At 42.9% G+C, this 20,137-nt stretch overlaps 3 protein-coding genes across 6 annotated transcripts; 2 read left to right on the top strand and 1 right to left on the bottom strand.

The window, feature by feature from the left end:
* Nucleotides 1–64: 64 nt before the first annotated feature.
* On the bottom strand, nucleotides 65–9,230 carry zgc:152968 (uncharacterized protein LOC564848 homolog). 2 transcript variants are annotated; one of them, XM_052066916.1, is made up of 17 exons: nucleotides 8,966–9,230; nucleotides 7,948–8,474; nucleotides 6,929–7,447; nucleotides 6,710–6,817; nucleotides 5,540–5,813; nucleotides 4,944–5,248; nucleotides 4,539–4,682; nucleotides 4,340–4,454; nucleotides 4,148–4,216; nucleotides 3,934–4,074; nucleotides 3,739–3,852; nucleotides 3,235–3,308; nucleotides 3,055–3,159; nucleotides 2,600–2,715; nucleotides 2,400–2,538; nucleotides 726–846; nucleotides 65–578 (listed from the first exon to the last, which is right to left on the bottom strand). In XM_052066916.1, exons 1-17 carry the CDS (start codon nucleotides 9,129–9,131, stop codon nucleotides 451–453), a joined length of 3,165 nt encoding a protein of 1,054 aa, XP_051922876.1. In that variant the 5' UTR covers nucleotides 9,132–9,230; the 3' UTR covers nucleotides 65–450. The 2 variants fall into 2 exon arrangements, with proteins under 2 accessions (XP_051922876.1, XP_051922875.1); XM_052066915.1 differs by having other exon boundaries at nucleotides 6,923–7,447; nucleotides 8,966–9,229.
* A 190-nt stretch (nucleotides 9,231–9,420) lies between these two features.
* poli (polymerase (DNA directed) iota) lies at nucleotides 9,421–14,165 on the top strand. 3 transcript variants are annotated; one of them, XM_052066920.1, is made up of 10 exons: nucleotides 9,421–9,619; nucleotides 9,701–9,820; nucleotides 10,037–10,201; nucleotides 10,398–10,508; nucleotides 10,621–10,863; nucleotides 10,966–11,144; nucleotides 11,204–11,295; nucleotides 11,571–11,704; nucleotides 11,949–12,172; nucleotides 13,458–14,165. In XM_052066920.1, the coding sequence occupies exons 1-10, from the start codon at nucleotides 9,532–9,534 to the stop codon at nucleotides 13,896–13,898; spliced, it is 1,797 nt and encodes a 598-aa protein (XP_051922880.1). In that variant the 5' UTR covers nucleotides 9,421–9,531; the 3' UTR covers nucleotides 13,899–14,165. The 3 variants fall into 3 exon arrangements, with proteins under 3 accessions (XP_051922880.1, XP_051922878.1, XP_051922877.1); XM_052066918.1 differs by having other exon boundaries at nucleotides 10,371–10,508; nucleotides 10,624–10,863; XM_052066917.1 differs by having other exon boundaries at nucleotides 9,422–9,619; nucleotides 10,371–10,508.
* Nucleotides 14,166–14,649: 484 nt separating this feature from the next.
* On the top strand, nucleotides 14,650–18,084 carry LOC127601570 (ras-related protein Rab-27B-like). The gene is made up of 5 exons (XM_052066922.1): nucleotides 14,650–15,313; nucleotides 15,472–15,557; nucleotides 17,276–17,379; nucleotides 17,561–17,684; nucleotides 17,761–18,084. Exons 1-5 carry the CDS (start codon nucleotides 15,161–15,163, stop codon nucleotides 17,939–17,941), a joined length of 648 nt encoding a protein of 215 aa, XP_051922882.1. The 5' UTR covers nucleotides 14,650–15,160; the 3' UTR covers nucleotides 17,942–18,084.
* Nucleotides 18,085–20,137: the final 2,053 nt, after the last annotated feature.

Below are 20,137 nucleotides of genomic sequence, written 5' to 3'. Positions count from 1 at the left end.
CGTCTGCTTTGAGAGGGATGGTGAGAAAGGTCAGATGTAGCTAATGTTGTGGTGAAGTGACCAAATAGAAATGAATTGTAATACGAACTTGAAAATGATTCAAATCAAAATATACCGACCTGAGATGCAGAATGGCGAACCAATCACAAGCCTCACAGGCGTGGCCATGTGCATTTCCACCACCTGAGCTCATTAAAGGTTGGCAGCTCATTGGCTGACTCATAATGACAACAAAAAACGTTTTTGTTTGTTTTTTTTTTTTACTTAATCAATTACTGTATATCACAATAACAAACCACCCCACCCCCACCCACCCCAGGCATGTCTTAACCCATAGTTAAGTGCATTTACATTAGTTTATAAACACAAACAATATCTAAATTAACAAAATAAAGTTCGGTAGCATTACTCAATAAAGCAACATGCTAGATAATGGTTTCCTTTTTCAAACTAAGTGCATTTTGGGGTGGGGTGCAATGTGTTTTTGCCATCATTTCTTTTCATTTTGCCATCTTTGTCCTTCAGCAACATGAGCTCCATGCAGGCAGCGGCATCTTCTGCCGTGTCGTGGCCACACACTGGGAGGAAAGGGGGGAAAAAAATGGGGTGGTGGTGTTTTAGACTGACACAGGATGCCATTTGTTCACCAATCTCACTCTACACACCACACGGCTCATTTATTAAAAATGAGATAATGGGCTACGGATTATCCAAGAGAGACCCACCGCTCTCTTGGATGATCCTGGTCAGGTGTTCTGCTGTGAGGCTGCTGAGGCTCAGTCTGTGAGGGGGGCCCAGGCGGTGGGGGAAGACCGCTGCCGTGTCCACCACCGTGCCGTGGAGCAACTACAAGTGGGAGAGAGAAACAGACCGTCCTGTAGCGTCCATCACTGGCGGCGGCGGCGATGACAGCGGCAATTCATATTCACAAAAACTTAATGAGATTCAGTTTCCGGGTGAAATGGCAGAATGAACCTAAAATGCAATATTACCTTCACGTTACATCGACTTTTATATGCACATCCAACGGGTCAGTATTTTTGGTACAAATTGCTGTTCTCCGACAAGGAGCTGCATGGCAAAATTGACAACATGCATTCACATTTTCAAGAACGTCCACTTCCATGCCTTTCTGTGACTCCTCCAGTATCTCTGTTGCAGCCTGCTGATGGTACCGTGACACCATCAGCCTCTCAATGATGAGGTAATGTTTAATCTTGGTCTGATGACGCCAAACCGTGAAGAGCATGACAAAGAGCACCGTTTAAAACCCAAATCTAATGGAAGCAGGAAATCGTGTGGGGCATTCCTGGCTGATTTTTGTCACAGAGCTCCTTGTTAGATAACAGCAAGGCAGTCCAAATTGTACTAAAAAAGGTGAACAAAGCCAAATATCGCTAATGTTTTGAGACCAGTGTATCATGAGAATGAATGGAAATGATTTCGGGCCTCATTTGCTGCCTCTGAATGCTACCAAAGATTATCCTTGTCAAAGTTCTTGTCACAAAAACCAGCAGATACTGGACATCCTCCCGTTTCGCAGCCCCCGGGGCATCATCATCATCCCCACATTCCTCACTTGAGGAGATTAATTGGATGGTAGCACTGGGTGAACACACGTCCTAAGAGGCTAACGTGGCTTGGTTTAGCGCACGTTTCCCTTTCATCTTTGGCAACACTGAAGAGAAATCACAACAATTATTAATCTTCACAGACCATATTTCCTCAAATAATGGCAGTTGCTGACCATTGGCAGGGGCAGAAGGGGCTGGTTGAGAGAGCTCTCTCTAGCCCCATCTAGTGCCTCCAATTTGATTTGCAAGAATCCAAAGAAAAACGACCAGATCATTTTTCCTGCACTTGCAGGCACAGACCCACAGCTTCAAGATGAGTCAAGGCTGCTACGTTGGTAGCATGGCTTGTTCTTAGTAGTGTTACCATAACACTAATGTGAGCAGTTTGAGACTGTTAAATGTACAACAGAGCATCTGTGGTCAACGATGGAGGCCATGGGAAGTGTGCCTTGGAGTCCACGAGAAATACTTGCCACCTCGTCAGTCATGCATTATATCTCTGCTGAGCTGGTTTTCTCCCCCCTCAGGAGCAAAGGTTTCTTGCAAACCCAATTTAAAGCACAACATGGGGGAACTTGTAGCTATACACTAGGGCCTTGTATAAATCAATCTTCAAATTTAAGGTGCGTAACTGAACTGGTCTGCGGGGTGGCAGAAAAAAAATTGCTCAAGCGGCATAAGAAGAATTAATCCAATTTCAATTACTTTTCAGAAAAAAAAAAGAGATTCCTGCAAATGTTCATCTCCCCATGGCAACAACATATAGTTACAAGCAGGACAATTAAATGCTCTTCCATAAATAAAATAAAATCGTCAGAGTGTCACCTTGAGAGCACAGAAATCTGTCTCGAGGCCATGGCCAATCAGAATGGTGTCAGCACTAATGAAGCTCAATAAGGTCTTCTGCACTTCCGCCAGAGACACGTGGTTGGCCTTCACGTCCTCCTCACTGATGCCCGAAAACCTGCACGTGAAGGTGCCACGTCAAGAGGCTTCTGGAGCTTTTTCCATTATGAGCTCGTTACCTGGTGTTGTAGTCGATGACCTCATTGTGTGGCTTGACAAATGTGTCGAATACCACTCGGAGGCTCGAGTCCACCACTGTCACTCGCGACAGCTCCAAACCGTGAATAGTGTAACACTGACAACACAAAGGGATTTTCAACTGCGGACATGTTTTTTTTTTCTTCTTCCAAGCTGCTCAGAGATTCACATGAGCATGATGCTATTTCATCTACTATAATCGTGTAGTAATGGGGTACAAGTTCTAGCATGAGGAATTGATATTCTTGCTAAAAATCTGTAATTACATAAATATACATCTCTTTTGCAAATTTATGAATACGGAACATTGAAGCATACTCTGAGAAAACATTTAGCCCCAGTACATTAAGTACCGTCTTTAGTTCTTCACTAAGATTTTAAAAAATGCTTCGCCTTTTTCCATACTTGAGTAAAGAATTGAAGTGAACAAAGTCACCATTTCACAGTCCAACGCGTAGACTCCGGGGCAGCTGCCATCTGCAGGACGTCTGGGGATGGTTGATACGAATCCATCCATGGCAAGGGAATCGTGCACATGCAACTGTAGCAGATGAGCAGTTTAAGAGAGAGATTCATAAAAGTGGGCCGCCAAGTCTTGTGTCGACCTAGGTCTCACCTTAAAAATTTGGCAACCGGGTGCTCCCATGACGCCCTGACAGCAGCTATAGCGAGTCTCCACCCCGCCTGGCACTGTGGTGGGTACACACAGCAACAAGATACTTTATAAAAGGTGTGCAAACTTCTTGCATCAAAAGGACCCTTTTACAGGATAGAACACCTTCCAAGGAACTAATCATAACTCGAATACTGCAAAAGTGTGGACCCCTAAATGCTATGGGAACTTAAAAGTGGACCATATGAGAGGAAGGTCGCAGTGTCCCGATAATCGTTTTCCAATTCCAAATTCCTATTTTCAAATGAAAAAAAAGTTGTAATACAAGCATAGCTGCATTTTTAAAGGAAAAATAAGAAAGCTGTGAACTTGATTTATGTTTGTTTAATTGGCCGTCAGTCTCCATGTGCAAGTGACGCATCTCGACAAATACGACATGATGAATTTATTGAGCCGACCAAGTCATGGCTCGCAGAGTCCAGTTTGACAACCATAGTACTCGAGTACCTCTGTTCTCCACTCCTTTCCCATAGTGATAGGTGCACTCTTCCGTTCGGGTGTGCTTGCCCGCTTTGTTCACAGAGTATGTGGCTCCGCACCGACAGCAAATCCTCTTCAGGGCTATTCGGAGACAAACAGTGCAATGCAGCTAAAGTGCGCCCTCTGGTGACGACAACTGTCAGTACATGTCTGGGAGCTTACGGTCGTTGCCGCCCTTCTTATTGTTGGCGAAAAGGACAGCGCAGCCGGGTTTCTCAGGATGTTGGACAGGATAGTTACCCTCAATCAGCTGATCCTCACTTAGAATGTAATCCCTTAAAATCTCATACAAGGAAGCGTCATCTGCATGGGAAAGAATAATTTATTGTATTACAGCAGTGCTGTGGGAAATAATTTGCAGCAGAGTGACATGCACCATTTCCTCTGAGCTGCTTCCGGTTTAGTGGAATATTTCCTTTAGGATTTCTCCCATTGGCTTTCTCATCTAAATCAGAGGGGGGTCGGGGGGGGGGGGGGGGGAAGGCAATCAAGAAAGGCAATCTTGACGGTTTATGAATGAATGAAAAGTTTATGAATGAAAAAAAAAACACTTGCAAGTGTCCCTCACCACTGGAAGTGACAGAATTCTGCTTTTTTAACCTCTTCAGCGCATTCACAGCAATGCTAAGATATTTCAGCTTGTTGACACTGCGATTGTACACAGTTTTCTCCTCAGCTAGGGCCTGTCGACCATAACGGGACAAACGACTATCACGCCGGGCACTTTGTCATGGAGTGTCAACATTCCCAGCGAGAGACAGGATCACCTTTTTGAAGGCCTCGTCGATATCGGCGGACGTATCGAGGAACGCCTCTGTGAACTCGGTGACATAGCGCTGTCGGATGTCATGGGGCACTTTCTCTTTGGCAGTCTCACTCTGCTGCTTTACTTTTCGTTTGACGGCTCCTGGCTTTTCACGGCAAAATACAATTGACGTTTTCAGTGGCAACGTTTCAACTGCGCTTGCCCATTCATACTTCTGGACGCGGCTACAGCGCACAAACTGTGTATAGTGGTCCCTAAAAGTGCAGATGTCAGTTTTTCAATAGAGGAAGTAACAGTTTAACCCCCCCACAAAAAAAAATAAGTAAATAGCCAATTAACAGATACCAGAAAATATAAAGTACAGTTACAATGCATTTGTATTCCGTTACTTCCTAACAGCGCATACCTTCATAGCGGCTTGGCTGGGCGTTTTACTGGTGGCAGTTGGAACAGACACCACAGAGTACGACTGGGAGGGTCGTCGTGCGGCGGCGGGAATGAGTAGAGACGCAGTGGAGCGATACGTCTGTGCTGGGACGCTCAGCGTTTTGCGAGTGATAGGGCCCAGGCACACTTGAGTGATGGGGGTAAAGACCGGGGTTACCTCGCTGGAGGTGGAGTAGGGAGGCAGGGTGCCCTGAGGGAGGATCAGGCGCAAGTTGTTGTCCACGTTGAGGACGGCGGAGCCCACACGTATGTATTTGGCACACACTGTGATGAGATAGAAGGTGAAATTTGGTCTGGAACTGTACATTTAGTCAGATTTTTTTTCTTTGATATTTTAGACTTGGGAAAAAAAAATTTAGTACTTAAGTGCAAGAGTCATTTTATGCCCGCAGTGTCTGTGCGTAGCAAATTTCGCAGTTTTTTTTATTCTTGTTTTTACACATTATAATCATTGATAGCAATTTTTCTTATGAACAAAGATGAATTTGGCACGTCGTCTATTTTGACAAGCAACGGTTCTTTGCACTATGAAGCGTAGTAACCATCAGAATTGACCTTTCTGTTGATGAGCAGGTGAAGTGTTGACCGTCACTGCAGGAGGAGTTGAAGGATGAGGCACTGAAGGAGGAGCAGGCATGGGCTTCCTTTGCCCGACGGACGAAAGCAACGCTTGGCCTCCTTTCAGGGCAGCTGTCAAAATGACCGCCTTCTGCTGGACCTGCTGAATATTGGGCACACCGCCAACAAGCTGAGAGGCTGGGGATGCTTTCACTGGTCCTTGGAGCGGAACCAGCACCTGAATCTGCGGCCTCCTTTTCACTCCTGCAACCTGTCAAAAATCGACAAATGACTTCATCTTTAGTACAAATATGGGGCCTGGGCCCCGTCACGGTTGGTGAAATTAAATGGAAGACATGGGGTGAGGGGGGTAGTTGACAATTGCCTATACAGTATTGAAAGTTTGAACAGGGACCTGACCAATATGCTTTATTTTTATTTTTTTAAGGTGGTGCTGATCCAGATATTTGGCATATGTATATCTGATAGCCAATTAACATTTTACAATATAATTAATAAAATACTATAACTTGTTTTGCTTGTAACAAAGACTGATAATACACAATTCATTGCATATTTGACTGTTTTACAAGACTGTTGATTCGCGTTTAAATTTAGAGAGCGGGGGAAAAAAACTTTTTCAGGGGGTGGGGGGGATTTTTTTTGTCATTCATTGTCCTGTGCTGAAATGTGTTTAAAAACAAGTATTTGATGAGTTTTAAAGAACTAAAATATGCAGGCTAAATCAGATGGCTGGCAGTATCTAGTGGGACAACCATTCACACACAGTGTTTTGCACCTATTGCACAGGTGTGCCGGTAATTGCCACAAATAAAAGAGCTACTTAAAAATGTGAAGTTTTACTGTGCAGTGTACAATAAAACGGCACATTTTACATTGGCCTTTTGTTGTAAGCAACATAAAGGTACACCTGTAGAATCGTGTTGTTTAATCAGTACCTGACTGAAAAGGATTGATTATTTGACAAAAAATACACATTCAAATACCAAGTGCAAATGCCAAGAAACCCAGGCTAAACTCCTACATGACACACAAAGCTTCTCACTCCATAGAAATGCATCACGTACTTGCTTGATCCCACTACCTTTCCCATTTAGACAGAGCTTTGCACAAAACATGAATAGGTGAGCACGTAGATTGTAAAACCTCTGCATCTTTGGATTCATGCGCGATCCTCCTCTTTGCTGGCAGTTCTTGGGGTTTAATGGCTGGAACGTCAGGTTGGTTGGGTTTCTCCACATGCTTCGGTTCCATCTTGCAGCAGCAACAACAACAGGATTTAGTATTGTATTGTATTGTATTGTATTATTTTACAAGTAAGCACTTCGCTCTTTCCAAGCAATTTGGAAACAAACCTACAGGCACCTCTGGCGGCTCCTGATCACCACCGCCATCTTCCTTGTTGTTTGCCTCCATGAAGATACGGTAACACTCTGCCACAGGGTCGCTGTCAGACAGTTCCACATCCATCTCTTCTTCATCTTCGTCTGAGCTGGAATTGATGACGATGACCGCATCAGTGGCTGCTTTCAAAGAAAAACTCTCTTCGGGAGATGAGGGGATTTCGATCGAAAGCGGGCTGCTGCCCAGGGAGGCCTCTGCTGCCTCCTGGTGGCTGTTTGGTAAAGTACAGATTGATTCCTGACATTCTTCTGTCTTCATGGATAGCTGGCGCTCTGCGGTTTGTCGCTTCGCCTCCAAGCACTTTGGGACCTCGACGCAAACAGTCTCGTTGTCCTTGTCCGAAATGTGATCTGGTTCAACTTCAGTGAACTGAAAACACCTAGAGTTGTGATCGGGACTTTTGCTGTTGAAGTCTTCCACACACTCAGTCAGCTCAACCACACTTGAAGCAGATGCTTTGCGATCTTTCTTCCGGGCATTCTGCAGGACAGAGGATGTAAACATAAGAGTATTTAAGAGCTTTTAAGTAAACGTGTAAAACAACAACATATTTAAAGAGGAAGTCTATTTAAGGATAACCCAGGTGTTCATTTAAAAAAGGGGCCTGTCCTATTCGGGAGTGGAAGATGTAACAAAACAATCCAAGATGATGTGAAGAAATTAAATTGAACCATTTTACTTCAGTTTGAAGGTATTTTCAACCCGATTTTTTTAGGCGATACCGTTCACAAACATTCCTAAAAAAAAACATGCGTACAAAGCTGAATTATTCCAGAAGGCTTTATCCGATTTTCAAAATTCTTGTTCACTTGTACTCAGGTTAAAGCATCTTATGCAACCACACTTCGTATTTTGACTTTTTTTTTTTATTCTTTTGGGAACTCCTGTCACATTGCTACTAATAATGAGTGTGTGTAGATACTGTAGGTTGGGTAGGCATCTGAAAAAATATATATATGGTTTGCAATAATGGTACCAACCTCCTGCACTGGCGTGACGACCGCATCAAGATCACAGTGAGCTTGCGCCAACTTCCTGTTAGGAGAGTCTGGTATGTCAATTATCAGGACGTCATCATCGTAGGCGTCATCTTGTATCTCAGGGGATGGAGAGCAATAAGGCGCCACGTGATGGCTGACTGGCTTTTTTACATCAACTTGGTTCACCCCTTTCCCTTTCAGCGCCAGACTAGATGACTTGTATGACCTGAATTCGGCAGTGAAGTTGGACATGGGATCGTATTCCAAGTCTGTCCTTGGCTTGGAATTGTCAAGCACATACTTCCTGGATTGGGTGGGTGCTTTGATACTATTGGGGCATATATACCAACAGCCATTTGTATTTTCACCTTCTGCTGCACGGTAGCACGACAGCTTCCTCTGCTCCTTCTCGACTTCATACTTGGCTGTTTCGATCTTCTTGTTGATGTGTTCCAGCTCTTGGAAGGACTCGGCATAGTCTACAACTTGTGGCGTACTCGAGGTGGACTGAATGCCATCTTGGTCACCTGCAGGATAGCAATCAGAGACGGGTAAACATAATCACACTGTTCCGTACAACTACAGATCCTTTGGTTAAAAACAAAAGTAATTAAAAAAAGATAATAGGTTTGTGAGCAGGGCTCTTCAATGGGTGCGTTTAAACAGGATCTTTTTGAAGATAAAGAAAATTATGTTTGGTTGAACATTTTTGTTTAAATCTCAGTCTTTTGTGACATTTTTTTAATCGTTGAATTGCGAAAACATTACGAATTAACTTTTAAGTAATTACAAAATTCCCGAAACCAAAGACATTTGGTCTTGAGAAATAACAACACTTCAACGAAACCCAACCCAACCTTGATAACCAATTCAATTACTCAACTCCCGTTTCTTCCCCAGCAAGTTCTAAAATCTAAATTTTAAACAGTTTTTCTTATTTTTATGCGTTTTTAATCCCCGCGTCGATTAGAAACAAAATGGCACCTCGAGCTAACGTGACCGCGCTCTCGCTGCTCACCTGTTAGGTCTATAGTCGTTAATGAGCACCATGACGGCGACGGCGAGGAGTAACCAAACAAACGTCCCCCGTCCTCAGGATGTTTGTACCAACAATGGGGGCGTTTGCAGGAGCGCCTGGGGAAAGGACAGGGCACCCGGGCGAAGAGGCCAGACGACTGGAACATCGCTGCTCGACCCGTCCACTCGGCCGGGTGTTTGTGGATCACACTGTCAAAGGCCCGGTTACCGCCCAATCTAATTTATATGGAAGTCGAGACGCGCTGGGCGTCGGTTTAAAATGTTTTTAAAGTTAATATGGTGTTATTAAAAAGCTTTCCTGTTGGTGTATTTTGCGTCCTGGCACACTGTTTCTGAAACAGTGTTTCAATTTTATCACCATCAAGTGTCAGGTAATTCTTTTTTTTTCAATTACTTTTTAGCAAAGTCATCCTGGCGCAAGATGGCGCAGTTTTTCAGCGCGCGATTGGTTTCTTTCTTTGTGGTATGTCACTTTCTCCTGCTATCAGTGAATAAAAACATCGACCTATATTTTCAACTTTTACACAGACAATTCACAATTTTGCAATGGAAAGCAGCGAGGACGAGATGGAAGTGGATGAAACCGACTGGAAGCAACATTTGACGGATTCGCACCTAACCTGTCGAGTTTCGGGTAACGTCACACCGACGAAAACTACAGTAGTTTCCATACAAACGTGCTTAAAGTGTCACTGATATTTTCTGTCCGTTTCAGGACCGAGCCTCAGTAAGAGGCTAACACTTGCACACAGAGTCATTTTGCATTTTGACCTGGATTGCTTCTATGCCCAGGTGGAAATGATCCGAAACCCAGCATTGAGAGACGTTCCTCTAGGTATCCCCAAGATGACTCGATTAAAAAAATGTGGTGAAGACGCTCCGCTAATGTAAATTAATCGAACTGCAGAAGGGATTGCTCTCTGACACATTTTGGGAATTCGGGAGTTCACAATTATTATTTTTTTTGTGTGTGCGTAATTTTATATTTCTCAAACAAGCACTCCAGAGAGTTAAACGAAAGTTCCCCTTACTATTTTTGTGTTCCCCTCAGGTATCCAGCAGAAGTACATCGTAGTCACATGCAACTATGTGGCGAGACAGCAGGGTGTCACCAAGCTCATGTCCGTCACCGACGCCAAACAGAAATGTCCTCAGCTAGTGCTGGTGAAAGGAGAGGACCTGACGCACTACAGAGAAACGTCCTATCAAGTGACAGGTAGGCCGTACAGCCACAGCACTTGGATGATATCGAAGCTCAGTGCAGTCCAGAACTTCATTAGGTTGTTTTTATCATTATACTTGAGATTAATTTATAAGCCCTTTGTTTATCAGTGCCCGTTAATGTTTCTCTTCTTGCTTTTCCCATTTTGTCGCCTTCATACAAGAACTGCTGCTGTCCTTCTGTCCATTAGTAGAGAGGCTTGGCTTTGACGAGAACTTTGTGGACATCACAGAGATAATACAAAAACGGCTGCCATGCACACCAGCCTCCTCTTTTAAGGGCTACGTTTACAGCACTTCAAGTAAACCCCAGAACAACTTGCAAAACTAAGTCCAATAATCACAGTTTATTTGTAATTCACTATTTACATATTTCCCTTTTTGTTCTGCTTTATGATGGTTTTTGATGCACAGCAGAGGCCGCAGAGATTAAAGCCAGCTTTCACCCAGAGTTGGCTCTAGGGTCGCACGTCGCCGCAGAGCTAAGGGAAGCCATTCGCGACCGACTGGGCCTCACCAGCTGTGCTGGTGTCGCCACCAGCAAGCTTTTGGCCAAGCTGGTGTCGGGAACCTTTAAACCCAACCAGCAAACCACACTGCTGCCAGAAAATGTCGATGACATCATGGGCAGCCTCGGCGGCCTCCGTAAAATACCAGGTATGTATTGTTAGTAAAAATAAATAGATAAAAAATTAATCCATGAGGCACAACACATCAGATTTAAAAATCTGTGACCACTGTTTGTCAATGTCACTTCAGGGGTTGGACACCAAACGGCCAAAAGGCTCCAAGCGCTGGGATTGGTCAGTGTCAGCGACCTGCAGCTCTTCCCTCTGACCGCGTTGATCATAGAGTTGGGTTCTCCGTGCGCGGCGCATCTCAAAAATTTGTCCCTCGGCGTGGATGACTCTCCCGTCAACCCCACGGGTGCGCCGCAGGTAATGGCGTCAAGTGTTTATTCGTGTGTACCGTCGATGTGTTAATGGCCTGATTTTAGTCTCTCAGTGATGAAGACTCCTTCAAGAAAATGTCACGCGTGAAAGAAGTGATGGACAAGATTCAGCAGCTCCTGGGCAGCCTGGTGGAGAGGTCAGTCATTTCCTGTTACGACGCAGCTCCAGTGGATATAAAAAGTTTACGCACCCCTGTTCAAATGCCAGGTTTTTGCAGGAAAAAAAATAAGAGCCAGGTCAATCTTTTAAAAAGTTTTTCCACCATGAACAGAAGGCTACCAACCTGAGTTTCATGAGCTTGCTTTTCAAAATAACAAAAAAGTAGTACCAGTATCTTCATTTCATGTTCTTTCCGGACAAAAACTTGTTGACACACGAAACTTTGTAACTTACTATTTGTGCGAAGTACAGGATGCGCAAAGACGGCAGGCAGCCACAAACCTTCCGCCTCTCAGTTCGCAAATACTCGGCGAGCAACAAGTGGTGCAGTCGGGAGAGCCGCCAGTGTCCCATCCCCAACCACGTCGGACACAAGCTAACCTCAGGTAAGAAGGTTCAACTTGGAAGTCACACCAAAGTGTTCAGGAGAAGAAAAAAACCTTCTTCAAAATTCTGCAACGCACAGCAAATATGGACAAAAGGCTCCTAAAACGAAAACCTTATTTATTGTTTGTGCAGGAAATAGCTTACCCAACGAATTTTAGTCATACAGGAAATGTGGCTGTATGGACAATTTGGTGCTGGTCCAATTGCTTCATTGCATTCATTTCCCGTTAATGTCCATCTTAGCCAGCGGCGACGATGCCTCTGCCCAGCTGCTCTCCTTGGCCATGAAGCTCTTCTCCAAAATGGTGGACACGGCGGCTCCGTTCCACCTCACCCTCATCAACGTGTGTTTCAGCAACCTGCAGACGCGAGCGCCGGCCGCCAGCATCAGAGGCTCCATCACTTCCTTCTTCGCACCCAGCGCCTGTCCCCAGAGCCCACGTCAAAGCCCAGTAGCACACTCAAATGTAAGTTAGCGCCTTGCTGCTGCCATTACGACGACTTCTACTAAGCTTAAAAAAATATATTTCATGGTGATTGCGGCACTCGAGGACTTGAGTTACAATCATTCATTCATTCATTCATCTTCCGAACCGCTCGATCCTCACTAGGGTCGCGGGGGGTGCTGGAGCCTATCCCAGCTGTCCCCGGGCAGTAGGCGGGGGACACCCTGAATCGGTTGCCAGCCAATCGCAGGGCACACAGAGACGAACAACCATTCGCGCTCACACTCACACCTCGGGACAATTTGGAGTGTTCAATCAGCCTGCCATGCATGTTTTTGGAATGTGGGAGGAAACCGGAGCACCCGGAGAAAACCCACGCAGGCCCGGGGAGAACATGCAAACTCCACACAGGGAGGCCGGAGCTGGAATCGAACCCGGTACCTCTGCACTGTGAAGCCGACGTGCTAACCACCGGACTACCGGGCCGCCACGAGTTACAATCACTAAAAAGGAATTACAAACAATGGTGTGAACAATGCACCCTCCTGCCCCCCCCCCCAAAAAAATCCAAGAATGTTTAACTAAAAAAAACTTAATGAATGAAAATTAGATGTTTTGCGAGAAGTGCTAAATAATATTAATGGCTTTCATTTGTAGAACACCTTTTTTGTACCACTATTTTTTTTTTTTCCTTTTCATTACTCGAAAAAGGGCGGCCCGGTAGTCCAGTGGTTAGCACGTCGGCTTCACAGTGCAGAGGTACCGGGTTCGATTCCAGCTCCGGCCTCCCTGTGTGGAGTTTGCATGTTCTCCCTGGGCCTGCGTGGGTTTTCTCCGGGTGCTCCGGTTTCCTCCCACATTCCAAAAATACGCATGGCAGGCTGATTGAACACTCTAAATTGTCCCTAGGTGTGAGTGTGAGCGCGGATGGTTGTTCGTCTCTGTGTGCCCTGCGATTGGCTGGCAATCGATTCAGGGTGAACCCCCGCCTACTGCCCGAAGACAGCTGGGATAGGCTCCAGCACCCCCCGCGACCCTAGTGAGGATCAAGCGGCTCGGAAGATGAATGAATGAATTACTGGAAAAATTGTGAATGGTTACTTCGTCTATTTGTGCCCTGTGACAACCCGTTCGGGTTGTACACACATCTCGCCCTATGACAGGCTCCAGCGTATCCACAACCCGAGTGAGGATAAGTGGTACAGAAGATGGATGGATGTAAAAAAAAAAAGGAAAATAATTCACTGGGAACATTTTGAAAAACATGAATATCACATTTCCATCTTTCAATGTGAATTATTTTTAGATTGACTCCTCTACGAGTGTAAATGGTGCGGAAGATCGTTTGTGCTCACTCGGTGTGAGTCCACTTTCGCCGGAGAACGCCGGAAAGAGCCCGATCGGCCGTGACGTGGCATCGCCCCAGGCCGGACCCACACAGAGCACTTCTTCTGTCCCGGCGGATGCATCCCGGCCGGTGACGGCGTCTCGCAGTAGCACATGCTCATCCGGTCGTGACGCCGACATCACCGCGACGCATCGATTACCCCCAAATGTGGACCCCCAGGTGTTTTCCCAGTTGCCGGCCAACCTTCAAACGGAACTGATAAGAGAGTGGGAGCAACGCGGGCCAGTTCTGAAGATCCCCATCCTTTCCAGGAAGCCCGGGAGACAAGCCAAAGAGAAGAAAGGCACCCAAAGGAGAAGTCAGGCCAATAGTTTGTTGGATTATTTTAAACCCGCTTAAAGAAGATGCAAAGGGACTAAGGCCTGACATGAAAACCTGCACAGAATCGCTGCCACCCACCCCCCCAAAAAAAGTTTTGGGGGGGCAGATGGCCACAGAGCACTTTTTTTCATAAATAAAGCTCCTCAACTTACCTCAAACGAGTTCCTTGTCACTATAATGTCATAGGACGGCGACAAAACACTCAGTTTGTCTAAAGGAAGCTCCTCATCCGACTACAACATAGTTCTCTGAAACCACGATGCCACAAGGGAGTGGCATCGCACTCATTCATCATTCATTCATCTTCCGTACCGCTTGATCCTCACTAGGGTCGCGGGGGGTGCTGGAGCCCATCCCAGCCGTCTCCGGGCAGTAGGCGGGGGACACCCTGAATCGGTTGCCAGCCAATCGCAGGGCACACAGAGACAAACAACCATTCACACTCACACCTAGGGACAATTTAGAGTGTTCAATTAGCCTGCCACGCATGTTTTTGGAATGTGGGAGGAAACCGGAGCACCCGGAGAAAACCCACCCAGGCCCGGGGAGAACATGCAAACTCCACACAGGGAGGCCGGAGCTGGAATCGAACCCGGTACCTCTGCACTGTGAAGCCGACGTGCTAACCACTGGACTACCGGGCCGCCGGCATCGCACTCCTCCAGTCCAAATGAACTTTGGCTAACTTCAACGTAGCTCCTTGGCACCGAGATGCCAGTAAAGGGCCGTAGTTTGGCCCGAGGTGTGAATGAAAACCTTTTGACAAATACTGTACAAACCTCTCCCTATATCTGTACATTAGTATTATTTATTTTGCTGAAACGATGTGCCAGTATGATATTCCTTTCTTTCATGACATTTTATTCTCCCTTTCGCATTATGAAATGGAACTTTCTGATGCTGCTTATTGGCTACGGTTCCTTGCTTTTAGAAAAGGCCATCTTTCATCATCGGGCTTTCCTCTCCATAAAGGCTATCATCGAGCACAACAAAACGTTGCTCTGTTGATTTTTGCCTTGTGGGCCTCTCAGCCAAATTTGATTGGCCACGCCGTGTTCGTAGGCCCACTAGGAAGTATCAATGAGCAAGTCCATAAAAGGGGTTCCTGTCTAGCAAAACAGCAGATGCAGTGACCCCCCCCTTGACTGCTCATGCGGAGCTCAGGCCGAGTCATGTGTTCGTCCCGCTCCGATCACAGCATTAAGACGCTGCGTTAAGCCCACTTCAACCCCCCCACCCGCCACCCATTTCTTTTTCCACATGGCAGGCTGAGCGGCACCATGGCCGAGTGGGACTATGACTATCTCATCAAGCTGCTGGCACTCGGCGACTCCGCGGTGGGCAAGACAACCTTCCTGTACAGGTACACCGACAATAAGTTCAACCGCAAGTTCACCACCACGGTGGGCATCGACTTCCGGGAAAAACGGCTGGTGAGTGACGTGGTCTCCGTATAAAAAGTCATTTGTTATTTTTATCCTTTTTCCTGCATTAAGTTTTTAACAAACATCAGTTCTTGTCCTTAGTCTAAAATAATCCATTTATTTTTTTAATACTTTCTATCTTCCAACCCCCACCAATCCCACATCAGATGTACACCGGGACTAATTCCGATGGAGCAACAGAGAAGAATTTCAAAGTCCACCTTCAACTCTGGGACACAGCCGGACAAGAGAGGTTCATATTAATCCAGAATATCAAACTTCATCTCATTGTAATCCCTTATTGGGATGCGATCAAATGCGTGAAATTGTTGAACAATACAGATTTGGAAAGAAATATCAAATAAATAAAAATGTTCAAGCATTCAATTACTGATAAATCTTGAATTCAGTTGAATAAATTGCAAATAATGAATAGGATACATCATAATTACAACAAATTGAATTCATATTTTAAAAACACATTCGATTTAAATTTGACTTTTTTAACCATTAAAAATATGACATCAAATCTACATTCAATGTAATAAATTAAAAAGAATGCATGAAATATGTCCCACTTAATTTTAAGATTACATTTGATAAATTCCAAATTTCACCAAAAATAATATTTAACACTTGCTGTGCATTGAAATAAATAAAAATTTCATAGAATTTATTTTTTAATAAAATATAAAAGTGGAAAAATGCTCAATTTAAACAATTACAGTTAAAGATTTAAAAATAAAATAATCGAATATATAAATGTGACGAAATGTCAAAATCATAATTACAACAAATTGAATTAATATTTTAAAAAACACATTCTATTTAAATTTGACTTTTAACCATTAAAAATGTTACATCAAATCTACATTCAATGTAATAAATTAAAAAGAATGCATAAAATATGTCCCACTTAATTTTAAGATTACATTTGATTAATTGCAAATTTCACCAAAAATAATATTTAACACTTGCTCTGCATTGAAATAAATAAAAATTCCATATAGAATTGCATTTAATTGTTTTAATTCAAAATTATTTTTTAATAAAATATACAAGTGGAAAAATGCTCAATTTAAACAATTACAGTTAAAGATTTAAAAATAAAATAATCGAATATATAAATGTGACGAAATGTCAAAATCATAATTACAACAAATTGAATTAATATTTTAAAAAACACATTCTATTTAAATTTGACTTTTAACCATTAAAAATGTTACATCAAATCTACATTCAATGTAATAAATTAAAAAGAATGCATAAAATATGTCCCACTTAATTTTAAGATTACATTTGATTAATTGCAAATTTCACCAAAAATAATATTTAACACTTGCTCTGCATTGAAATAAATAAAAATTCCATATAGAATTGCATTTAATTGTTTTAATTCAAAATTATTTTTTAATAAAATATACAAGTGGAAAAATGCTCAATTTAAACAATTACAGTTAAAGATTTAAAAATAAAATAATCGAATATATAAATGTGACGAAATGTCAAAATCATAATTACAACAAATTGAATTCATATTTTAAAAAACACATTCGATTTAAATTTGACTTTTAACCATTAAAAATATTACATCAAATCTACATTCAATGTAATGAATTAAAAAGAATGCATAAAATATGTCCCACTTAATTTTAAGATTACATTTGATAAATTCCAAATTTCACCAAAAATATTTAACACTTGCTGTGCATTGAATTAAATAAAAAATCCATATAGAATTGCATTTAATTGTTAAAAGTCGATTTAAAATAAATGATACCTAATTCCATTCAACAAATTAGGAATAAATACAAACGTCAAAATTATGTTTTAATAAAATATAAAAGTGGAAAAATGCTCAATTTAAACAATTACAGTTAAAGATTTAAAAATAATCGAATATATAAATGTGACGAAATGTCAAAAAACAAGTACAATAATTACTCAAACTAAAAAAAAATGTTTTTTTAGGTTTCGCAGCCTCACGACAGCCTTCTTCCGAGATGCCATGGGCTTCTTGCTCATGTTTGACCTGACCAATCATCAAAGCTTCCTCAATGTCAGGAACTGGATGAGTATGTGCCCCCCCCCACTCCCCACCGCTTGCTAGCAACCTGCGCGCTGAATTCGGAAACGACAAGCTGCCTCAACAGGCTGCAAAGCGACATCAAGCACATTTGCTGTTCCCTTCTATATTTGCTGTGGAAGTATTTCTCGCACCTGCGGGCTGTTGCTGACGAACGCCGCTCTCCTCAGGTCAACTCCAGGCCAACGCGTACTGCGAGAGTCCCGATGTGGTCCTGGTGGGCACCAAAGCCGATCTCCGTAGCAATCGAGACGTGAACGCCAGGCAGGCTCGAGATATGGCCGACAGATATGGGTGAGGACTCTGAATAGACTTTAGTTTTAATTGATAAAAATCCCATTGTTTTGTTTTGTTTTTTTCTTTCTCCCAGCATCCCCTATTTTGAGACCAGCGCCGTGACGGGCATGGGCGTGGACAAAGCGATACAGACCCTGCTGGACATGGTGATGAAACGGATGGAGCAGGGTGCACCTTTGGCCGAGCATAATGGCAGCGGCAGTGCGGCAGGGGCAATGCAGGAGGTTGCCCCCTGGAGGAGATGCGCCTGCTGACATCATGGCCGACGTCACAGGACACTTTATTAGGTACATGTCGTCCAATGAGAGAAAGTCCAAGAGCCAGGAATAAGGTTAATGGATGGCGCGGATGTACGTAATGAAGTTACAGTTTCTTTTTTACCATAAAATTTCAGTTAGTTAGTTAGTTAGTTGAAGCCTAACTCAGTCTTGACACGTATAAATGTACTATTACCGTCATAGCTACAAGAGCTATTGCTAGCATTTTGGCTCTTTTCTTTGAAAAATGCATCCTTTTATTTGTTTTTTTCTTGTGACATTTACATTAAATGACTATTAGCTTCTTTGCTACCACAGTTCCTTTCCATTGTGTCTCAGGCTAATAGATTTTGGTTAGGTTAATATCAAGAAAATAGACGATCCTGAATTATTGTTAAGATTACAAAGAAAAGTGGACGCATTACAAGCCCTAGCTAGCAATGTAGCATCATCGAGATTTAAAAAAAAAAAAAAGAAAAATCCCTCAATGCGACAGTTATTTTTGGATTTAGTTCAATGCGTGGATTCTTGCATAATCTCTCGCACCTATTGTTGAACAATTCGTTTTGTAGATACTGGCGCAAGTTAGCATCATGGCTAAACCTGCAGCTTTTCTACGTTAATGTTCCATCCATCCATCCATTTTCCGATCCGCTTATATATTATAAGACAATGTTCTCTGCTAATATTTATGCTAGCCGGCTCTTTTGTTAGATGACAACAAAAAAAAGTTCTGTATGAGCTAAAACTGGTTATCAGCTTGTGACAAAACCTTGGTGTTGTTTTGCATATTTTACATATTAAAGAGCAGAAAAGGTAAATTTAGGGAATGGTTCATTTAGAAGGGAAAAAAATAGCTTTTTTAAAAAAAAAATTGGTCATATGGAGACATTGATAACGTGATTGCAGGCACATGTTTATCATAGAGTATAAGACATTTAAATATACACAAATGTTTTGGTCAAAACAACACTAGCATACATTGATGACTTTGAAAATGTCATGTAATCATGAATCCCACAGAAGTTACAGGCAGGGGGATGCCCCATCTGCAATAAGATTGTGGGATTCATATTCACGCATATTTGAGAAGCGCCCCGAAGCCTCTGTGCAATTATGTCAGTCATGCAAACGCAGCAAAAAAAATTACAAGAAAAAAACTGTGTCAATAAAGTTGTTTCTGTGTTACTTATGCACAGACACCAGGCAGATTGGATTATTCCACACAAAATAATTCACGCTTATTTCTGGTTTCCAATCGTCAGAGATTCTGTTATCGTGAACAAACATTCGTATGTAGTCTAAAAAATGTCAAGAATGTCTTTGAGAGAAAACACTCGCCGGTTTGGACTTGACACAAACACACTAATGGCATACATGAACATTTCCACAAAGAGTGGCCCGCGGGGTGTTTGATTGATTCTCCTTGCGTTTATTTATGAGGAGGCCTTTTCTATTATTGACTGACATATTACAAGAAAACTGTGAATAAAATATTGTACTTATTTTCAATGCCGAAATTGAATAAGAGAGCAAAAGAAAACATCTTGCGCTTTCAGGCCTGTTTTTTTTTTTTTTTTTCTTCAAGTTTGGCATTTCGGAGCTAATCTAAGATTATTTCCCTCAGACACATTCTTTTCGGCATACATTCCTAATGCGCTGACACCCAGACGCTCGGGCTTAGCGTCTCGTACCGTGACAGCAATTAAGTGAAATAATAAAACAAAATAGGCTCTCCTCTGAAAAGACAAGAACCACTTTTGTTTGGCAAAGGAGTCCAAGCAACAACAACCAGAACAATTTTTAAAAAACAAAAAACAATCTGAATGTGCTCACGACATCCGGTCACATGTCACACAGTCATGAGGCTCTCGTTCATGTGCCTTCCAGCTTTTTTTTTTTTTTTGAACACCGCTGATGACTTGCTTGGGTGGTCCGACTTTTGACTTGTTGAGGTCACCCCTGACAGCAAAAAATGTGTGTGAAAACGTGTTTTATTTTTATAATCACTGATAACCCGGTAATTCATTTCTTGGTTGCTCTATCTTATCATTGTGGGTAGATTTGAGTTACTTTTAACCCAACAGTTTTAAGCGTGTCTTTTTTTTAAGCGAGCCACCTGTCAATCATCTGGAAGACATGCTCACACGGGTTTCTATTGGAGTTCCTTGTTATTCACTTTACAAAGTCAGC

The sequence above is a fragment of the Hippocampus zosterae genome, chromosome 6 (assembly GCF_025434085.1).
Source record: "Hippocampus zosterae strain Florida chromosome 6, ASM2543408v3, whole genome shotgun sequence".
Taxonomy (NCBI): domain Eukaryota; kingdom Metazoa; phylum Chordata; class Actinopteri; order Syngnathiformes; family Syngnathidae; genus Hippocampus; species Hippocampus zosterae.
The sequence above is the reverse complement of the archived record's forward strand: the minus strand, read 5'-3'. Positions and strand labels throughout refer to the sequence as shown.

What these genes read in the sequence shown, in the direction of transcription:
- zgc:152968 (XM_052066915.1), bottom strand. Translation starts at nt 9,131, where the DNA reads ATGTTCCAGTCGTCTGGCCTCTTCGCCCGGGTGCCCTGTCCTTTCCCC. An exon ending in AACGACTATAGACCTAACAG is followed by an intron (nt 8,475 to 8,965) that starts GTGAGCAGCGAG and finishes GCTATCCTGCAG; the next exon opens with GTGACCAAGATGGCATTCAG. An exon ending in ACGCGTTGGACTGTGAAATG is followed by an intron (nt 2,716 to 3,054) that starts GTGACTTTGTTC and finishes TTGTGTTGTCAG; the next exon opens with TGTTACACTATTCACGGTTT.
- poli (XM_052066917.1), top strand. Translation starts at nt 9,532, where the DNA reads ATGGAAAGCAGCGAGGACGAGATGGAAGTGGATGAAACCGACTGGAAG. An exon ending in CTACGTTTACAGCACTTCAA is followed by an intron (nt 10,509 to 10,620) that starts GTAAACCCCAGA and finishes TTTGATGCACAG; the next exon opens with CAGAGGCCGCAGAGATTAAA. An exon ending in GCCCAGTAGCACACTCAAAT is followed by an intron (nt 12,173 to 13,457) that starts GTAAGTTAGCGC and finishes AATTATTTTTAG; the next exon opens with ATTGACTCCTCTACGAGTGT.
- LOC127601570 (XM_052066922.1), top strand. Translation starts at nt 15,161, where the DNA reads ATGGCCGAGTGGGACTATGACTATCTCATCAAGCTGCTGGCACTCGGC. An exon ending in ACTTCCGGGAAAAACGGCTG is followed by an intron (nt 15,314 to 15,471) that starts GTGAGTGACGTG and finishes ATCCCACATCAG; the next exon opens with ATGTACACCGGGACTAATTC. An exon ending in GACACAGCCGGACAAGAGAG is followed by an intron (nt 15,558 to 17,275) that starts GTTCATATTAAT and finishes ATGTTTTTTTAG; the next exon opens with GTTTCGCAGCCTCACGACAG.